General features: G+C 45.8%; 1 protein-coding gene across 7 annotated transcripts in view; it reads left to right on the forward strand.

The window, feature by feature from the left end:
* Positions 1-18,584, forward strand: part of KPNA1 (karyopherin subunit alpha 1) — a 127,563-nt gene that overhangs the window by 16,010 nt on the left and 92,969 nt on the right. For all 7 annotated transcript variants that reach the window (XM_045000847.1, XM_045000841.1, XM_045000835.1 and 4 more), the window contains exons 4-5: positions 7,162-7,261; positions 10,889-10,983. In XM_045000847.1, coding sequence (XP_044856782.1) covers positions 7,162-7,261; positions 10,889-10,983 — 195 coding nt within the window. The remainder of the gene's footprint in view (positions 1-7,161; positions 7,262-10,888; positions 10,984-18,584) is intronic.

An 18,584-nucleotide genomic window follows, 5' to 3' on the forward strand; every position in this document is an offset into this window, starting at 1 on the left:
TCTCTCTGTAAATAAAATGGTTGGTAGGTAGGTGGATAGTGGTAGATAGTGCCATAGGCAGGATTGGCACTTTACAATGTATGGACTAGTCCCAAAGAGCTTATATTCTAAACTGGACAGATACAACATACATGGTAATGGCTCAGATTGCCCCAGAGAAATATGGTGGAAAGACTGGTTGGTTGGTTTGTTTTCCAAGAAAACTGTGGGTAAAATGTGCTGTCTGAAACAACTCTTTTTGGATTTTGTTCTTGAGGCTGAGTGATGCAGATAAACTTGCCAATATGTAGTAGTAGGAAGAAGACCTGAAATTTAAGCCCTTCTATCAGAGGCCTGGGCTAAAGTAGCATTCAAAACTTTGCTGCTATAAAGCAAAGTTAAGTTGTGAGCAAGAAGTAGGCCCTGCTCACAGAATCTGGCAAGAATAGGACTGATATTGCAGAAACACACATTCCTAAGAAGTGCTAGGTACAAAATACACATGCAAACACATTCCATAAGGGTGGTACCAGAATACCCCATATCAAGAATGGTACACACGCTTTCCCCAAAGGTAATAGGAACACACTGACTCCTCCTAAAGATAAGATCAGGATAACAGTGTTATTGACAGAGATGTACAAGGTGATGGGTGGTAACCGACTATTTTAATAGGTGTTAACTACATGAGAGGGGCAATAAGTAATTTGTTTGTACTCATGTATAAAATGGAGTCTCAAAGGGAGTGTCTTTTGGCCAGTTTAGAGGGCAGTGGGAAGTCCTGCCACTGACTGAGCTGCGTCCATTGTTACGGGCATACATATATTAGTGGTCCAGTACAGTCTTCAAGATACTAGTACCATGTTTTGTCGACAATAAACCTGCCTGGGTGTCTTCGAACCTTAACGGATCTTGTGGTCGTTGGGCGGTTCGCTTGAGGTCTGCTGTGCCAACTGTCTGCGCAGAGCTGGGACAGCACACAGGGACAGCACCCATGCAGCCAAACATCTAACCACATATGTGATTAAAAATCATGCTTTGTTTAGTTTGGTACAGAACCCACTAGTTGCTAATATTGTGAAATGTGTGTACACATACAATGTAAGGAGTTATGTATGTCTACTGAAAATATGCTTTAAAGTCTGTATCAAGGCAGAGTTGACAAACGGGTTTTCTGTCAGACAAAAGATGTTTATTCACCTGTCTCTGTCAGCATGTAAGGGTTTGGCTACACTTGCAGGTGTGCAGCGCTGGGAGTTACAGCTGTCTTCGTACAGCTGTGTAGGGAAAGCGCTGGAGTGTGGCCACACTGACAACTACCAGCGCTGCAGTGTGGCCACATTTGCAGCATTTGCAGCAGTGTTGGGAGTGGTGCATTATGGGCAGCTATCCCACAGAGCACCTCGTCCCATTTTGGCGCCGTGGGTTGTGGGAAGGGGGCAGAGGGTGCGGGTCATTCTGCTTCCTGTCCCAACGCCCCGTGATGCATTGCTTCACATCCCAGCAATCCCTGTTTTTCCATCCACGTTTGGTGCCATCTTGACTCTCTCAACGGTTTCTGTGCAGCGCGATTTCTGTGGGAAATGGAGCCCGAACTGCTGAGGAGTATGCTGACGAGTCTCGCCGGCACATCATGTTTGGCAGTTGAGCTATTCCTTAAGATCCAAAGTGATGAGTCCGACGATGATAGCGAGTCGCCTGACACGTATGACACTAAATTGCTTCTGGCATTCACGGAAATGCTCAGCACCGTGGAACGCCGCTTTTGGGCTCGGGAAACAAGCACTGAGTGGTGGGATCACATCGTCATGGAAGTCTGGGATGACAAGCAGTGGCTGCAGAACTTTCAGATGAGAAAAGCCACTTTCATGGGACTGTGTGAGGAGCTCGCCCCCACCCTGCGGTGCAAGGACACGAGATTGAGAGCTGCCCTGCTGGTGGAGAAGCGGGTGGCTATTGCAATCTGGAAGCTGGCAACTCCAGACAGCTACTGATCGGTCGGGAACCAGTTTGGAGTGGGAAAGTCGACCGTTGGAATCGTGTTGATGCAAGTTTGCAGGGCCGTTAATCGCATCCTGCTAAGAAGAACCATGACTCTGGGGAACGTGCAGGACATTGTGGATGGCTTTGCACAAATGGGTTTCCGTAACTGTGGAGGGGCGATAGATGGGACGCATATTCCTATTCTGGCACCACCCCACCTAGCATCCGAGTACGTTAATCGGAAGGGGTATTTCTCTATGATTCTCCAGGCTCTTGTGGATCACCGTGGGCGTTTCATTGACATTAACACAGGCTGGCCTGGAAAGGTGCATGATGCACGCATCTTTCGGAACACTGGTCTCTTCAGGAAGCTGCAGGCAGGGACTTTTTTCCCAGACCGGAAGATCACAGTAGGGGACGTCGAAATGCCCATTGTGATCCTTGGAGACCCCGCTTACCCGTTAATGCCGTGGCTCATGAAACCGTATACAGGGAAGCTTGACAGGAGCAAGGACTGGTTCAACTACAGGCTGAGCCGGTGCCGAATGACTGTGGAGTGTGCTTTTGGCCGTTTAAAGGGGCGTTGGCGATCTCTGTATGGGAAGCTAAACTTGGGGGGAAGCAGCATCCCCGTGGTTATAGCCGCGTGCTGTACCCTCCATAATATTTGCGAAGGGAAGAGTGAAAGATTCAGTCAGGCATGGACCTCTGAGGTTCAACGCCTGGAGGCCGAATTTGCACAGCCAGAGAGCAGGGCTACTAGAGAGGCCCAGCACAGGGCTGCAAGGATTAGGGATGCCTTGAGGGAGGAATTTGAGGCTGAAAACCAACAGTAATGTTTGTTGCCTTGCACGGGAGTGAAGTGCAGTGGTTACAGTGTTAGTAGGAATCTGTGTTTCCTAAGCTGATTTGCAGTGCCTCTTTCTGTCCTGGGCTAAGGTATCTTTGACTGTCTGCAATAATAAAGACTGTTTTCAAAGACAAGAATTCATTTATTGAAAAGAAAATAACTTTATTGACAGACACACAACATTTTGGGACCCTAAAAGGGCAGGGAGGTGGGGAACTGTACAGTCACAGGTTTGAATATGTCCTGTCTGGAGTGCTGTGCAGTGGCTGCTGCACTTCAGGGTACATATACTGCATGGTGATGGGGGTTGAGTGCAGAGGGTAAGGGTCGTAGTTCTCAGGGCTGGTTGGTGAACATACAGGTGTTGGAGGCACCTGGTGGTGGTAAGAACCTGGATGCTGGGGAAGGGGGTTTTGAGCTGACATTGGGGCACAAGGGAAAGAGCTTTGGGACAGGGGGGAGGGGTGCGGTGCGGTAGTGCTCTGCCTGCATGGCTACGAGCGCCTGGATAGAGTCCGCTTGGCGCGCCAGGATGCTTATCAGCTGCTTTGTGCTTTTCTTCCTGGCCACTGCGTTTTTCTGGCGGATCCTGCTTTCCCTTTCCTTCCAGTCCTGCACTTTTTGATTCTCTGTGACAGAGTGATCCATAACTGCTTGCAGCATGTCTTCTTTGCTTTTTCGCGGCTTCTTCTGGAGGTTTTGGAGTCTTTGAGCTGTTGATAACACGGGCAGCCGAGATCTCAAGGTTGCTTGTGGAAAGGCAAAAAAGGCAACACTTAACAGAGGCAGCATTGTTTATATCAGACAGTTATTCCCACACAGTGAAGGAGTTTACAGTCTTCACAATAGCATAATTTTCCCATCCCAAAGAGAGCGCACATAACCCACAGGATCCCTGAAATGGTGAGTAAGGGGGACTGATTGCTTCAGGGCTGCACTGTCCTCGGGGTTTCTGTGCATTGGGGAAAGCAAACAGCTGCAGGGGGCACCTACACTGAACACTCCCAACATTTTCCACAGCAGTTGATCCTGGAAGATATCTCGCTGCTGCGGGTCACCTGGGAAGAGCGGGAGGGTCTTTTACAGCAATGCGGATTCCGCCCTGGCCCCTATGCAGCTTGCCTGTGTGCAGCAATGGTCCCCCCACCCCCCGCGGCACAGTGGTGCAGACGCGTTAGCCTGACTGGGACAAGGACCACAGTGGCTCTCCCAATAAACTTGCGCAAACGCATTGCCCACGCGCTGGCTGAAACTTTTGAAGAGATTACCGAGGCCGATTACCGCGATGTGATAGACCGCATCAATGCGCTATTCCACATGTAGGCATGCATGCATGCAACCCTAACCCTTCCTCCTCTCCCGAAAAATTTCCATCCTGAAAATAAAAAGCCGCTTACCGGGAACCCGCTCCTCTGTTTGTCCTCCACCAAGTACCGGCTGCTGCGACTGGCTACCTTCCTCCTGGCTTGAGAAGAGCTCCTGGCTGCATGCCTCCAGGGACTCTGGGATGTCTCCCTCCACCCCAGTACCCTCACTCTCGCTTTCCTCCTCCCCCCCTCCTCCTCTTCCCTCCCCGGCTCTGAAGTGTCCATCGTGGTCCTCGGGTTGGCGGTGGGGTCACCCCCAACTATCGCGTCCAGCTCTTTGTAAAAACGGCAGGTCATGGGGGCAGCGCCGGAGCAGCGGTTTCCCTCGTGGGCTTTGCAATAGGCACTCCGCAGCTTCTTCACTTTAACCCTGCACTGCAGCGCGTCCCGGTCATGGCCCCTTTCCAGCATGGCCTTTGATACCTGCCCATAGGTATCGTAATTCCTATGGCTGGAGCGCAGCTGGGACTACACAGCTTCCTCCCCCCAAACACTGATGAGGTCCAGCAACTCACCATTGCTCCATGCTGGGGCTCGTTTGGAGCGTGGAGGCATGGTCACCTGGAAAGATTCACTGATTGCACTCCACACCTGGCTGAGCAAACAGGAAGGGGATTTTTAAAATTCCCGGGGCATTTAAAGGGCGAATCTTCTGAGGCCAGGGCAGTAGAGTTCGAACTGATGAGCAAAGTGGCTGAACAGGCATTCTGGGATACCTCCAAATACCTCTGGAGGCCAATAACAGCGCTTTTGGTGGCCACACTGGCGGAGCAGCGCTGCATCACCAGCGCTGCAGTTGTTATTCCCCAGGCCGAGGTGGAGTACAGCCAGCGCTGTAGCCAGGGAGATGCAGTGCTGTATGTGCCTTGCAAGTGTGGACGGTGAGTGAGTTGCAGCGCTGTAAAGCCACCACCAGCTTTGCAACTCTCCAGTGTAGCCAAGCCCTTGGTTAAGCATTGTAAGCTAACACAATGGAGAGTCATTTGCATATGAAGTCGTCAGGGGGTTGTGAAATCAACAGGGAGGCAGCATACTGGAAAATAAGCCACCGGGGGTGTGTAGGGTGTTATACTGATTCTGGGTACAGACAGTGAACTCTGAAGGATATATGGAGAATAAGGAAGATGCTCTTTCATCCTGCATTAAGAAGTAATCAGGCAGTGCGATTTACATTCATGAAAATAGCATTACAACTAGCCTTGGTTAAAATGATGCAGGGGACATTTGGGGTGAGATGAACTTCTTAAGACAGAAGGTTAGCCTGTTCAGTTTAGTCTCTAGAAATCATGTTATGATTTTGTTGTATATGTAACCTTTTTGTTTTCATTATCCTTACTCACTATTTCTTGAATCTTTGATGATGATCTTGTTTTCACTATAAATATATGTTAGTGTCTGATATTAAACAAGCAGCTGATCCTGAGTTGAATCATACAAGCTGGTGTGTTCACTGTCCCTTAGAAACGACAGACCTGGTTTTTCTGTGACTGTTCAGTGAATAAAGGGCTGGACACTACAGGGCAATGCTTCAAAGGGGCTCGGGGACTGGGGGTACACCTGCTGTTAACCTCAAAGGCACCGTAAGGGCTGGCATAGCCCAGAGGAGGATGCTTGAGCGGCTCTCAGACTGGTAGTGTTGGGGAGCTGAAACACAGTTGAGCACAAGCAAGTCTTTCTCACGCTGGATACAGGGGAGTATTAAGGTGACTCAGTCTTAGAACACTGAGAAGAGTCACTGATTTTCTAATTTTCACCAGAATCACTAGGGATCTGCCCATTGATGTTAAGAACGTTCCCTGACATTTTGGAATTCAGTGGTTGTAGTTTTCAACAGCTATTGCATTAAATACAGAGAAATACCATTGAAATGAGTATGCAGATTTGCTTTGCTCTGCCAAAAACTCATTAATGGAGTAACCTGGATGGCTCAGTGGATTTCTAATGAAATATAGAGGCTCACATAGGTAGTTCTCCTAAAATTTATCCCAGGTCAGTAGTGATAGAAAGCTGTAACCATTTGTTTTAAAGTTCACGTGAAATGGACCTGGAGTAACGCATGGGAGGGTGTTTCAGTCTAAATGTGACAGGTGCTAATTTTAAAAACTACAATTGCAAATATCTCAAATTAGCATCCATGAAAATTTCAGAGAGAGAGGGGACTGTTGAAATTTAACTCCCCTCTTCTCCTAAATTGCCTATCTTGCAAAATATAGACCAGTAATTCTTCACTAGTGGAAGTGAAAGTTCAGAGAAAGCTCAGGTATTTTTATCTGTTCATCTATCTCCCTCTTAGAGTAGGATTCAATGACTTGGTGGTCAGAAGATCTGAGCCCTTTCTACACTACTCCTTCCACCTGTGGACCTGCATGTGTGCTGAACTGTGCATCCTTTTTTTCCTGCTGTAGACAAAGTCTCCAGGTCAAAGTTGAAGGACACTGGTCAGAGTAGTGTAGGAAAGCTAGCACTGCTGCTGTGATGTTATGCTCAGGAATTCAGTCATCAGGGTTGTCTGTCTTTCACCAGAACTAAAACCATTTATACTTTTTTAAAATTACAGGTTGTGTGAATAAGGTGCTACAAAAATGGCTTGAAGCAAACATGATGGACAGGTCTAGACAATAACTTATCCTAGCCACAAACACCCATATATCAATAACTTTACTATTTCAGTCCTCATCTTCCTTCTCCTGATAAGATACTGCCAGTTATATGGTGGTTTTGTGATGTGGAAAATGTCTGCTAATTTTGCTCGTATAGCTTAAAACAAAATTTTGGATTCTAGAGATGAAAGGTTCACAAATTAGCATACTACCATCTGAAGTACTTTGAATGATCACACTAACAGTCAATAATATCACTTTTGTTGGCTAGCTTCTTACATAGTAATAAACTCAATAGCACATTTTGGCAAATGTTATTCTAATCTTTTCCCTCTGAGTTCAATCCAAAATTTACTAGTTTGCTTTCCCTATGTAATCCCAGAGTGCCGTCATCACCTCTGATATGATTGAGATGATTTTCTCCAATAGCCCAGAGCAGCAGCTCTCAGCCACTCAGAAATTCCGGAAGCTACTTTCAAAAGGTGAGTACTGAAGCTACTTAGAGTTGTAACGTTGAGGTGGGGGGGATATGTTTTATATTCCAGCTAGTATAATAGAATTATAGAAGATTAGGGTTGGAAGAGACCTCATGAGTTCATCTAGTCCAACCCCCTGCTCAATGCAGGACCAACCCCAACTAATGATCCCAGCTAGGGCTTTGTCAAACCGGGCCTTAAAAACCTCTAAGGATGGAGATTCCACCACTTCCCTAGGTAACCCATTCCAGTGCTTCACTACCCTCCTAGTGAAATAGTTTTTCCTAATATCCAACCTAGCCCTCCCCCACTGCAACTTGAGACCATTACTCCTTGTTCTGTCATCTGCCACCACTGAGAACAGCCTAGTTTCATTCTCTTTGAATGCCCCTTCAGGTAGTTGAATATTGCTATCAAATCCCCCCTCACTCTTCTAGTAACGGGGTAGTGAACTGTCTTTGTGACATGAAAGATATCTTAGCACCATATTCTTCAAACCCCTGCCAGTCTCACTACATATTCTAGCATCCAGGCAGTAATTCCTTCATGACATATATAGGAACTTTCCTGAACATGCTTTTTCAAAAACAACAACCCTACATCTTGAGCAAATGCCTCTGCAGATTCCTATATGCTCATGCCCACCAGGGAGTGCTGGTTTAGAGCCTTTTGGAAAGCGTTGATTATTAAGACTACTTGAAAGCCCCAGCTCAGAACCACATTTTCAGTGTGACAGGTTAAAAGTATCTGTGGGTCTGACTGTTCCTGTCTTGGCTGCTGTCTCCTCTGGTTTGGACTCTATAATCCTCCCCCATCCTCCTTTTATTTCATTTGTTATGCTAGTTTTTTATTACTTTAAAAGAAAGCGTTTTAATTTTTATTTTTAGTTCCTCCTTTTGTGGCTTGCCCTGTTTCCTGGCATTACTGTTATAGATCCTCACTGTAACCAGTGTTGTGTGCTTTTTGGACACTAAGCCACTTCAGGGTCACAGTCAGCTTCATAGCTACTGATACCTCCACTTGAGTGACTTCCCACCTCTGGGACTGCAGAGTCCCACAGGAAGTTGGGCTTTAAATCTTGTGCCTCTTATAAGGCTAAAATATTGATCAACTGGTATGCCTTTGGCACTTGAATAGATCACTCCTTGAGGCGGAACTCCACCTGTGCAAGCTTTATCCTTTCAGCCAGAAGAAAAAGATATTCACTTCAAAGCACTCCTTAGTACACTTGCATTCCTCAGATCCAAATAGTTTAGATTATCATGGGTTTCTTATGCTTTGAGGCTTATGGTACCCTGACTGAAGCAGAGGAATAGGGAGTATTGTCAAGAATGGATAGCCTTATCGTTCAGCTTGTGGGTGTGCCACAGGCTTTCTAGTGTAATTTATGGTCAGATCCCTCAATCTGCGTCTTGGGTCCCCATCTGTAAAATAGGGATAATACTTCCCTACCCTGTGAGTGTAAATCATTCATTTATTATTGTGGTAGCACCTAGAAACTCTGATTAGGCCATTAGACTAGGCACATGTGACAGAACAATCCCTGACCCAAAGAGTTTATAATCTAAGATAGAGAACAAGTGAATAAAACAAAGAAATAGAGTTGGGGAGGCAAGGTAAAAAGTGAAACAATCACAGTTAGTCACAATATTCACTAATGTTTGTGAGGACCTCAGTTATGATGGTTTTCGAGGCCATATGAATATCCTAGAATCATAGGTTTTTAGGAGAAGGAACTGTTGTGATCTAGTCTGACTGCTTGTATAACATAGGCCATATAATTTCACTTTGTAATTTCTGTGTTAAACTCAGTGCCCTCTAGTTGAATTAGAGCCTGACTTTTAGAAAGACATATTTTCTTGATTTAAATTTTTCAAATAGAGAATTGTAAATGGTTTAACTTAATCTGCACCTTATTTCCAGTTTGAATTTGCCAAGCTTTAACGTCTGACCATTGACTCTTGTTATGTCTTTGTCAGGTAGATTAAAGATACCTCTACTCTCAGATATTTTCTACTCAATTATAGTCCATGATGATATCACTTATTACATTTCTTCAATAAACTAGGTAGCGGTCACTGATGGAACTGTCTAAGAGACACCATAGGCAACACAGGTTTTGGGGATGTTTTGTAACTGTTGGGAAAGTCTGAACTTTGCACACGAATTGAAGTTCTGGTTTTGATTATAGTTCTGTTGGTTTTCAGCATAGAGCAGAGGTGGGCAAACTTTTTGGCCTGAGTGCCACACCGGGGATCTGAAACTGTTTGGAGGGCCAGGTAGGGAAGGCTGTGCCTCCCCAAACAGCCTGGTCCCTGCCCTCTATCCGCCCCCTTCCACTTCCCGCCCCCTGACTGCCCCCCTCAGAACCTCTGACCCATCCAACCCCCCCACTCCTTGTCCCCTGACTGCTCCCTCCTGGGAGAATCTAGGAATAAAGAATGTAGATCACCCTTAGAAGATGGTATCCTGGGATAAAGTGACACTGAAAAGGACTTGGGGATAATGGTAGATAACCAGTTGAATATGAGCTCCAGATATGATGCTGTATCTATGAGGGCAAACATGATCCTTGGATTTGTAAGAAGTAGACTGTCAAGTAGGAGTAGGGAAGTGTTATTACCTCTGTACGTGGCATTAGACTATTGCTATAGAATAGTCTGTCCGCTTCTGGTGTCAACACTTCAAAATGGATGTTGAAAAATTGGAAAAGATTCAGAAGATGCTACAGGAATGATTTGAGATCTGGAATACCTGCCTTATCATGAGAGACTTAAGAAACTTGGTCTATTTTAGTTTATCCAAGAGAAAGTTAAATGACTTGACTATGGGCTAAAAGTGCCTCATGGAGAAGAGATTTCTGATAGTAGATGGCTCTTTATGCATTTTCTGCTAAATGAATGAGATCCAATGGTTGAAAACTAAAGCTAGACAAATTTAGTCTAGAAATAAGGTGTAAAATTTCAAATTAGGGTAATCAACCATTGGAACAACTTTCTTATGGGTGTGGTGGATGCTCCATCACTTGACGTCTTTAAATGAAAAGACCGGATCTTTTCTAAAAGACAAACTAAAGGGCAAAAAGAAGTTATGGTCTTGATGCAGAAATTCCTGTGGGAGGTTTTATGGCCTGTATTATTCAGGAAGTCAGACTCAATGATTGTAATCGTCCCTTGTGGCCTATAATCTATGACTATTAAAAGAAGAGGAGATGGTTTGGGCTGTTTTATCCTCTCAACAACAACAATTGGACCTAGGCGATGCTTGTGTGGCCCAAACATTCTGCTTTCTGGAAAATTGTAAGACAGCTGCTCCACATGCACATATGTCAAAATGACTCTGCAGAGGAAGTAGTCTTTCTTTTTCATAAATGATCTTGTTGGTTTTATGAATCAGCTTCTTTTCGTGTGTGTGTGTTTTCTCCCCCACCCACCCCCAGAATCATGGTGCTGGATTCCACTTTCTGTGGCAGATGTAAATCTCTGTCCTTGATATGGGCAAAATAATGTTGGTGTAAAATGTAATTTTCTTTGACAAAGAGAGAAATTAACATAATGGGATTTTGGTAGTGTCCCTTGGGAATTTCCATGCAAAGAGATTCATGTATCTAATTTCACATTCTATTTTAAACAGAGCCTAATCCACCAATAGATGAAGTGATCAGCACACCGGGAGTGGTGGCCAGGTTTGTGGAGTTCCTCAAACGAAAAGAAAATTGTACATTACAGGTGCACAATATTCCCCCCCCTCTATTTTATGAATGGAGTTGGTGAGCATGAAAATTAATGTCGGGATGTTAGTAGCTAAAAGCAGGTACACATTAAGCAAGCCACCACCTTCCTCCCAGGCTATGACAATGAAACTGAATCTTAACTCAAAGGACTCCTGTGATTTCAGCTTTAGGCCTCTGAGAAGAGGCTGAGTATGTCAGATCATAGTATGGTGGCTAGGATGGGGACCACCACATTGACTTTCTTCTGTATCAGAAATAGGATTTGAATGCTGGCCTGGAAAGATGAAATACCAGTGAACTATTCCACGTTGTCTTGTTTCTCCTTTGTGTGATTGCACATGTCCAGTCCACTTCAGGTATGTGCATGCCCAACACACCAGAGTTTCTTTGGCATGACCTGCCAAGGTGACGCATGCATCCTCTGCTGCCTTGTGTTGCTGCATAATCGTATACAGTGCGGAGCCACCCTAGGTCCCCCTGATTTCCTTCTTACCACCTGTGATCAGTAGCTGGAGCATGTCAGCTTGCTTCCGCAAGATTTCATCCCTTACAGGGAATGTCTTAGCTTTCTGTAAATAGTTAATGGTACTTGTTAGATAGTTAAATTAATATAAATTTCATTTGTTATTTTTCTTTCTTTTCCTTTGGCATTGGTTCACTATTGTTACGGGGTGCCAGAGCCCTGTACCAAGATATGCCTTGGTCTCCGGTGTTTAAACCTTGTGCTGGCTGCAAAAATTGAAGCTGCTGACCGACCCTCATTTAGAGACTGCTGCCAAATTTGCGGAGACTTTAAGCCTTGGATGAACAAAGACAGAGGCAAGATTACCTGCATCAGCCTTCTGAGTCTTCCTTCTTGGGGCATGCACTGAGTACTTCAGCATAAGTTGAGAATTGTCCCACTGGACATTGCCTTGGAATGCCTGCACCAATCCTCTTCCCTGGTGACGAAGAAGCACAAGAGGTTGGAATCACCCAAGGAGCTAAGACTTAGCTCCGCTAAATGATTGAAGTCCCTGGTAAGTACTCAGGAGGACAGGGAGTGTGTCCTCTGGCAAGAGATCCTCTCTGGTACCAACCTGTTTGAATACTTCTGTGCAACAACATCAGCAGCAAGAAAGCCTCATGGTACCGATGATGCTGGCCTACGCAGCAGCACAAGATCTACTCTGCCTTTCAGTACCAGACTGCCCAGTGGTACAGGAGATACTTTGGTACCAGGTGAGCTATCTTCAGGACCTGGGGATGGACTTACCTCAGGCTTGTGGTCAGTCCTTAGTACATTGAGTGTCCAGCGTTTTCTCAACCTGTGCCATTTAGGAGTGAACCTACCCTGGTACTGATATCCCTGTTACTGCTATATCAGGAATGGCACCCATAGACGTTGACACTGCTTGATGTAGCGCACTACCATGGTCAGTTGACTCAGGGTCGTCTTCAGAGTCGGAGTTAAATTCTTGTGCCCTTCCCTTCTGAGAGAGATGATGACAGTCCCCTTTTTCATTGAGGGAGTTTCATTACTGGTGCCTATTGCATGTCCCAAGACAGTTCAGATTAAGGGAACATGGCTGGGGTCCTATGCCATACCCATAGCCCTATTGGAAACCTTGGGGCATATCTCCTAGTTCCAGATCTTCCCATTTTAGATCTACTGCCAGGTGGCATGCTAATTCACGTGATGAGGTCCAGGAGTATGTCTTCGGTACTGAGCAAAACCCTGTAAGCCTCTGAGCTATGAAACATCCACTCACTACAGTGCAGGAGGATCAGCCTAAGCCTCTTTTGCATTTCTCTTTGTCATTGCCTGATGAGATTGTTGCTCCTGGAGATACATCACTAGTCTAAGATGACTACGGGGCTTAGAGAGACCTTTTAAAGAGAGTAGCTACCTCTCTGATATCCCTGTTGAGGTAGTCCAGGAGAGTCCTCATGGACTTGTGGACATTCTGGAGTTAGCAGGTCATTCTAGAGTCTCTCTCCCTATCAACAAGGCCATCCTAGAGCCTATAAGGTCCTTGTGGCATATGCCATCCTTGCTGCCTCCAACAGTCAAGAGAACAAAAAGAAGGTACTATATCCTTTCTCAAGACTATGAACATCCCTCGTCAGGTTATTTGGTGTCTTGACAGTAAATGAGTGTGTGTCAGGGTTGTCCCCCTTCTACCCCAAAGGACAAAGATGCAAAGAATTTGACATTTTTGGTAGGAAAATGTATTACATGTCTGGTCTACAATTTCACATTGCTAACCAACAAGCATTGTTGGCCAGGTATGACTTCTCTGTCTGGGATAATATGCAGAAATTCTTAGATAAGTTGTCAGAGGATGCGAGACAAGAATTCCAGGCTCTGTTACACTAAGGGCAAGCTGGTGGCTCAGACCTCTCTGCAAGCATCCTTAGGGCAGATTTAGTGGCTAAAGCCATGGCATCTGCAGTATCTATGCACAGATGTTTATGGCTTCAGTCCTTGGGTTTTCCACAGGCGGTCCAGCAGAGGATACAGGCTTTCCCCTCCGAAGGTCCTATGTTCTTGTAGAAGCTAGATGAGATGCTCCACGGTCTTAAAATTTGAGGACCACATTGAAATTATTGGGAATTTACATACCATTCCTTAAAAGAAAGCATTTCCCCCTTCAGTTTCTACATAGATACCTGCCGTTTCCACTGAGACAGCCTGACCAATCTAGAAAACAAGGAAAGAACCATGAGAGAAGACCAATTCCTTATCAGTTTTCTTCAGCAGATTCTTCCAGACAATCAGGGAAACCCAAACTGTCTGTTGAATGATCTTGTCAAGCACAGAGTACCAGATCTCATCATTCAAGTTTCTCCTTTCTCTATTTTTTCCAGCAGGGTATCCTGCTTCCTATTTGCTTGCTCGCATATTACCACAGATGCTGGGTCCTAAGTAGGGAGGAATGGGGATACACCTGCCAGTATATTTCCATCTCTTCCTCCTTGACCCGTCCCTCTTTAGGGACCATTGTCATGAGGGTGTCGTCTGAGAAATGCAGTCTCTTCTCTGTTGGGAGCTCTAGAAGAGGTTATCACCCTCCCCCCACTGAGGGAAGGGTTTTTAATCATATTACTTCCTGATTCCAAAAGCAAAATGAGGTCTCAGGCCATCCTCCATGGGAAGTTTGAACAAATATATAAAGGAAATAAGGTTTTGAATGGTTGCCCTGGCCACCATCATCCCCTCCCTGGATCCCGGTGACTGGTATGCTGCTCTTGACTTGAAGGACTCATATTTCTATGTGGCAATCCATCCAAGCCTCCAGAAATTCCTAAGACTTCTGGTCAACAACATCTGTTATCAGTTTACGGTCCTACGCTTTGACCTGTCTGCTGCCATGCAAGTATTTACAAAATGCACGGCAGTGGTTGCAGGATTCCTAAGGAAACAAAGTGTGCAAGTATTTCCTCACCTACATGACTGGCTGTTATGAGATCTATGCAGGGTCTGTTGCCTCTTTGGAGTTCGGCTCTGTTGATTAATGAGGACTAATCAGTCTTCTTCCCAGTTCAGAGAATGAATTATAGGAGCAATCCTGGATTCTGCAGTAGCCAGGGCATTCCTAATCTCAAACCAGATTCTTGACAATGTTAAACATTTTCATAGATCTAAAAGCTCATCTGTTTATAACAGTAAAAAATTGCCTCAGACTACTGGGACACGTGACCTCCTGCATGTATGTGGTCATCTCGAAGTTGCCAGGCTGGTTAAAGTCAGTTTGAACTTGTCATGCAGTGACAGTACCTGCAGGAGTACTCGCTCTCCATCTGATGGCCTGGATGCTCCATGAGTAAGGCAGAGGGTTCAGGGAATGTGCAAAACACCCTCTACTAGATAAGCTTATATGTTGAAGTGGAAATGAGTCTCCTTATGGTCAACAAGGCCTATTGATTAGTTTAATCAGAATTCACCTGGCAGCTATTTTTACTTTCCACCTCCAATTGCAGGCTGTTCAGTATTTTCTGATTCTGCCAGTCTGATTCTTAAAGGGTCTGGTCAGGTTATATCCCCATGTCATAGATCCCATTTCTTCCTGGGACTTAAATGTGGTGCTAAGTCACTTGATGCGTCCTCCCTTTGAACCCATGGCTATTTGCTGCATCTCTCTATGAAAGTAGCATTTTTTGGCAGCTATTACCACCGTGGAAAGAGTGATGCAGTTATGAGCTTTGGTAGCTGAACCTCTTTGTGCAGATTTTTATAAGGAAAAGTTGTACTTTCATCCACATCTGAAATTTCTGACTAAAGTAATATCGTAATTCCACCTCAATCAAGCCATATATTTATGAACTTTCTTTCCTAAGTCCTATTTTCATAAGGATGGAGAGAGACTGCATACCTTGGTGCTAGAAGGGCATTGGCTTTTTACTTAGAATGAGGTCTTTCAGATCTTCATCACAGTTGTTTGTGTCAGTTGCAGACAAGATGAAAGGCTTTACAGTCTCAATGCAGAAGATTTCATTCTGCATTACGTATGTGCCTTGATATTGCTGATATTCCCTCTCCAAGCAGAGTGGTAGTTCCCACTACAAAATCTCAAGCAGCTTCTGGAGTGTTTTTGGCTCAAGTGCCTATAGCAGATATTTGTAGAGTTGCAACTTGGTCATCGGTACCTACCTTTACAACTCATTATGCTATATCTCAGCAGTCCAGAGATGTTGCCAAGTTCAGATGAGTAGTTCTTCAATCCTCGTTCAGGTAGACTTTGGAACCTGCCTCTGGATTGAACTACTTATGAGTCACCTGAAGTGGAATGGCATGTGCAGTCACATGAAGAAAACACAGTTACTGACCTGTTCTGTAGCTGTTGTTCTTCGAGATTTTGCACATGTCCATTCCACGACTTACCCGTCTGTCCGGTAAGAAGGAACTGGGGAGACAGGGTCTGTGGTGGCTTCACCTGTTATACCATTGTGTAACAGTATGAGGGAGCAGAGAGTGCATACGCCACCCCGACAGGTATCACTGATGGAAAAATCTCTGTCTCTAGTGCACTGGGTGTGTGCACACCTGAAGTGGAAGGGACATGGGCAACACATCTCGAAGATCAACAGTTACAGAGCAGGTTAGTAACTGTTTTTATGCCAATCCAGAATGAAAAATTTAGACCTGAATATAGATAACTTACAAGGTGATAAAGGTAGGAAATCTGTAACTTTTCTTGAGTTAGTTTTGGAAATGTGATTATGGTTTAGAATAGACGTTAATCTCCTTGTCACAAGTCTATTCCTTGGGAATTCCTTTCACTTTCACTCTGGTTCATTGTAGCTGGAATTTTTTCCTGGGCAGTAGAAAATAGAGGGAAAGGAAGGAAATCTGGCCTAACCATACCAAATCTACACAGATTAATGGTAGTTTAATAAAATAAGTGGGGTAGAATAAATGTTCTTTCAAAATTCATAAAATAACAGGTACTTTTTCAGTGCAGTGTGCAGGTTAAATGCTGCCTTATGGAGTTCTTCAGTACAGGCCAGGGTTTCTTTCCTCTGTAATAGAAGGGTGTGATATATTAGGATCTCTTCACACAATACTCTTGCGCTAGATGGCCTCCACTGTAATGGGAAACACTGCTTCTTCTTTGAGCAGTATCCTGATGGATGCTCCACTGTAGGTGTATCTGCATCCCTCTGCTGCTGATCAGAGAATTTTGGTAGCAGTGTCCATTTGACCTGTGCATCTGCTGTCTTTTATTGCCCTCCCCCCCACCCCCACCCCCCCGGGTCTCCCAAGAGGCTAACCAGCATTGCGCATGTGAACTCTTCTCAGTTCCTTCTCAACTGCCTGTGGCTAGAGATGGAGCTTTAGCTGACTGTTAGTGGATCATTGCATTCTATAGAATTATTAATTTTCTCTAATCTTTTAGAGCTCCTTTTTCTTTTTTCACTTTTCACTTTTATTTATTTATATAGCTTAAAAAAAGCCCTTTATGTTAAACTTTCTTTTTCTTTGCCCTACCCCCTTTTATGGACAGAGTATGTCTGGTTCACTGGGCTTCAAGAAGTGTCTCATTTGCAAAGAATCTGTCCCAGTGACTGACTGACGTTCACAGTGCGTCTGCTGCCTGAGAGAACCACATTTCACAGAAGTGTGGTTTTGGCCAACAACTGAAACCCAGATCCAGAAGGGATAGAGAACTGAGACTCAAGCTTCTCCTAATGGAAGTGGCCCTCCAACGACCCTCAAAGCCGCACCGAGACTCCGGATGGTGAGAATCCTCACCACAACTCTCTATATCTGAGGGAGATGAGCTTAAAAAGTTAACCATGAGCCACTGTCACAAGACCTCTATTAAAAAGGCCTGTGAGTCCTCACAGCAAGCCCTGACCGAGCCGAAAAGTATCTCTGGCTCCCTCAGTATCATCGGTACTGACAGCACTGAAGCCATCTAAATCTGGTACCAAGAGCTCACACAGTACTACCCTGACAGAACATGTTTGGCTACCTAAGGACCCAACGGGCACTAGCAAAGAATCATTGGTACTGTCTGGGTGCAAGAAAACTAGAGAATCCATCATAGGGAAGGCTCCTTCAGTGCAGACATCAACGTTGATACCGTTGTCTGCATGCCATGCACCAGTGGACCTTGCGATCAGGACGGCATCACCAACTCCTTCAGTGCATATGTCTCAGTACTGCCAAACGCTACTGGTTCCACTGACCGTAGCACTGTCGGACTTCCGGCACGCGACAGACCTTTTGTCTGACAAACTGGATTCACCTCTGGTTGGTACCCGGGCCCCGCTGCCGAGTCCACCCAGAGCTCCAGACTTACCAGTGATGACATGCCATGCACCCCCATTTTTGAGTGCTGAGTCAGACAGTGAACAAGAGGACATAATCTCCCACCACTCCCGGAAGTGGCCAGCTTGTCCCTGCGGCCCCTGAAGAGGCTAGGGGGCTTTGCATGTTGTCCCCACCCTGAGCGCTGACTCTGCAGCTCCCATTGGCTGGGGACTGCAACTAATGGGAGCTGTGGGGGTGGCACTTGCAGGAGCAGTGTGGGACCCAGGGCAGGCAGGGAGCCTGCCTTAGCCCTGTTGTGCTGCCGCCTGAGGTAAGCGCCTCCCAGCCAGAGCCTGCACCCTGCACTCCCTTCTGCACCCGTACCCCAGCCCAGAGCCCACACGCTTTGCCCTCAGCCCCAGCATGGTGAAAGTGAGATGAGGGTGTGGGAGAGCGAGCAACAGAGGGAGGGGGGATGGAGTGAGTGGGGTGGGGCCTCGGGTAAGGGGCAGGGAAGGGGGAGTGGCAAGGGTGTTTGGGTTTGTGTGATTAGACAGTTGGCAACCCTAGGCCCTTCTCACCCTCTTAGTGGCCTTACTGGGACCTTTGGCAGGCATATAGACACCGGGCGTCCCGTGGCTCTAGCTCGGCCTATCAGGAGCCCATGAGACCCCTCCTTCGGCTGTTGTGTTGAGGATGTCTGAGCCCCCTGACCAGTTAGGAGAGGAACAGGAGCCTAAAGTCAAGGAGGAGATTACCAAGCAGACCAACTTCTCATCTTCATTGCCAGATGAGAGAGTGATGCCCCCTCCTCTGTCGTTGGCAGATGACTTCAAGCTTTTCCATGAGCTAGCTCA

Source organism: Mauremys mutica, chromosome 1 (assembly GCF_020497125.1).
Source record: "Mauremys mutica isolate MM-2020 ecotype Southern chromosome 1, ASM2049712v1, whole genome shotgun sequence".
In the NCBI taxonomy this organism is placed as follows: Eukaryota; Metazoa; Chordata; order Testudines; family Geoemydidae; genus Mauremys; species Mauremys mutica.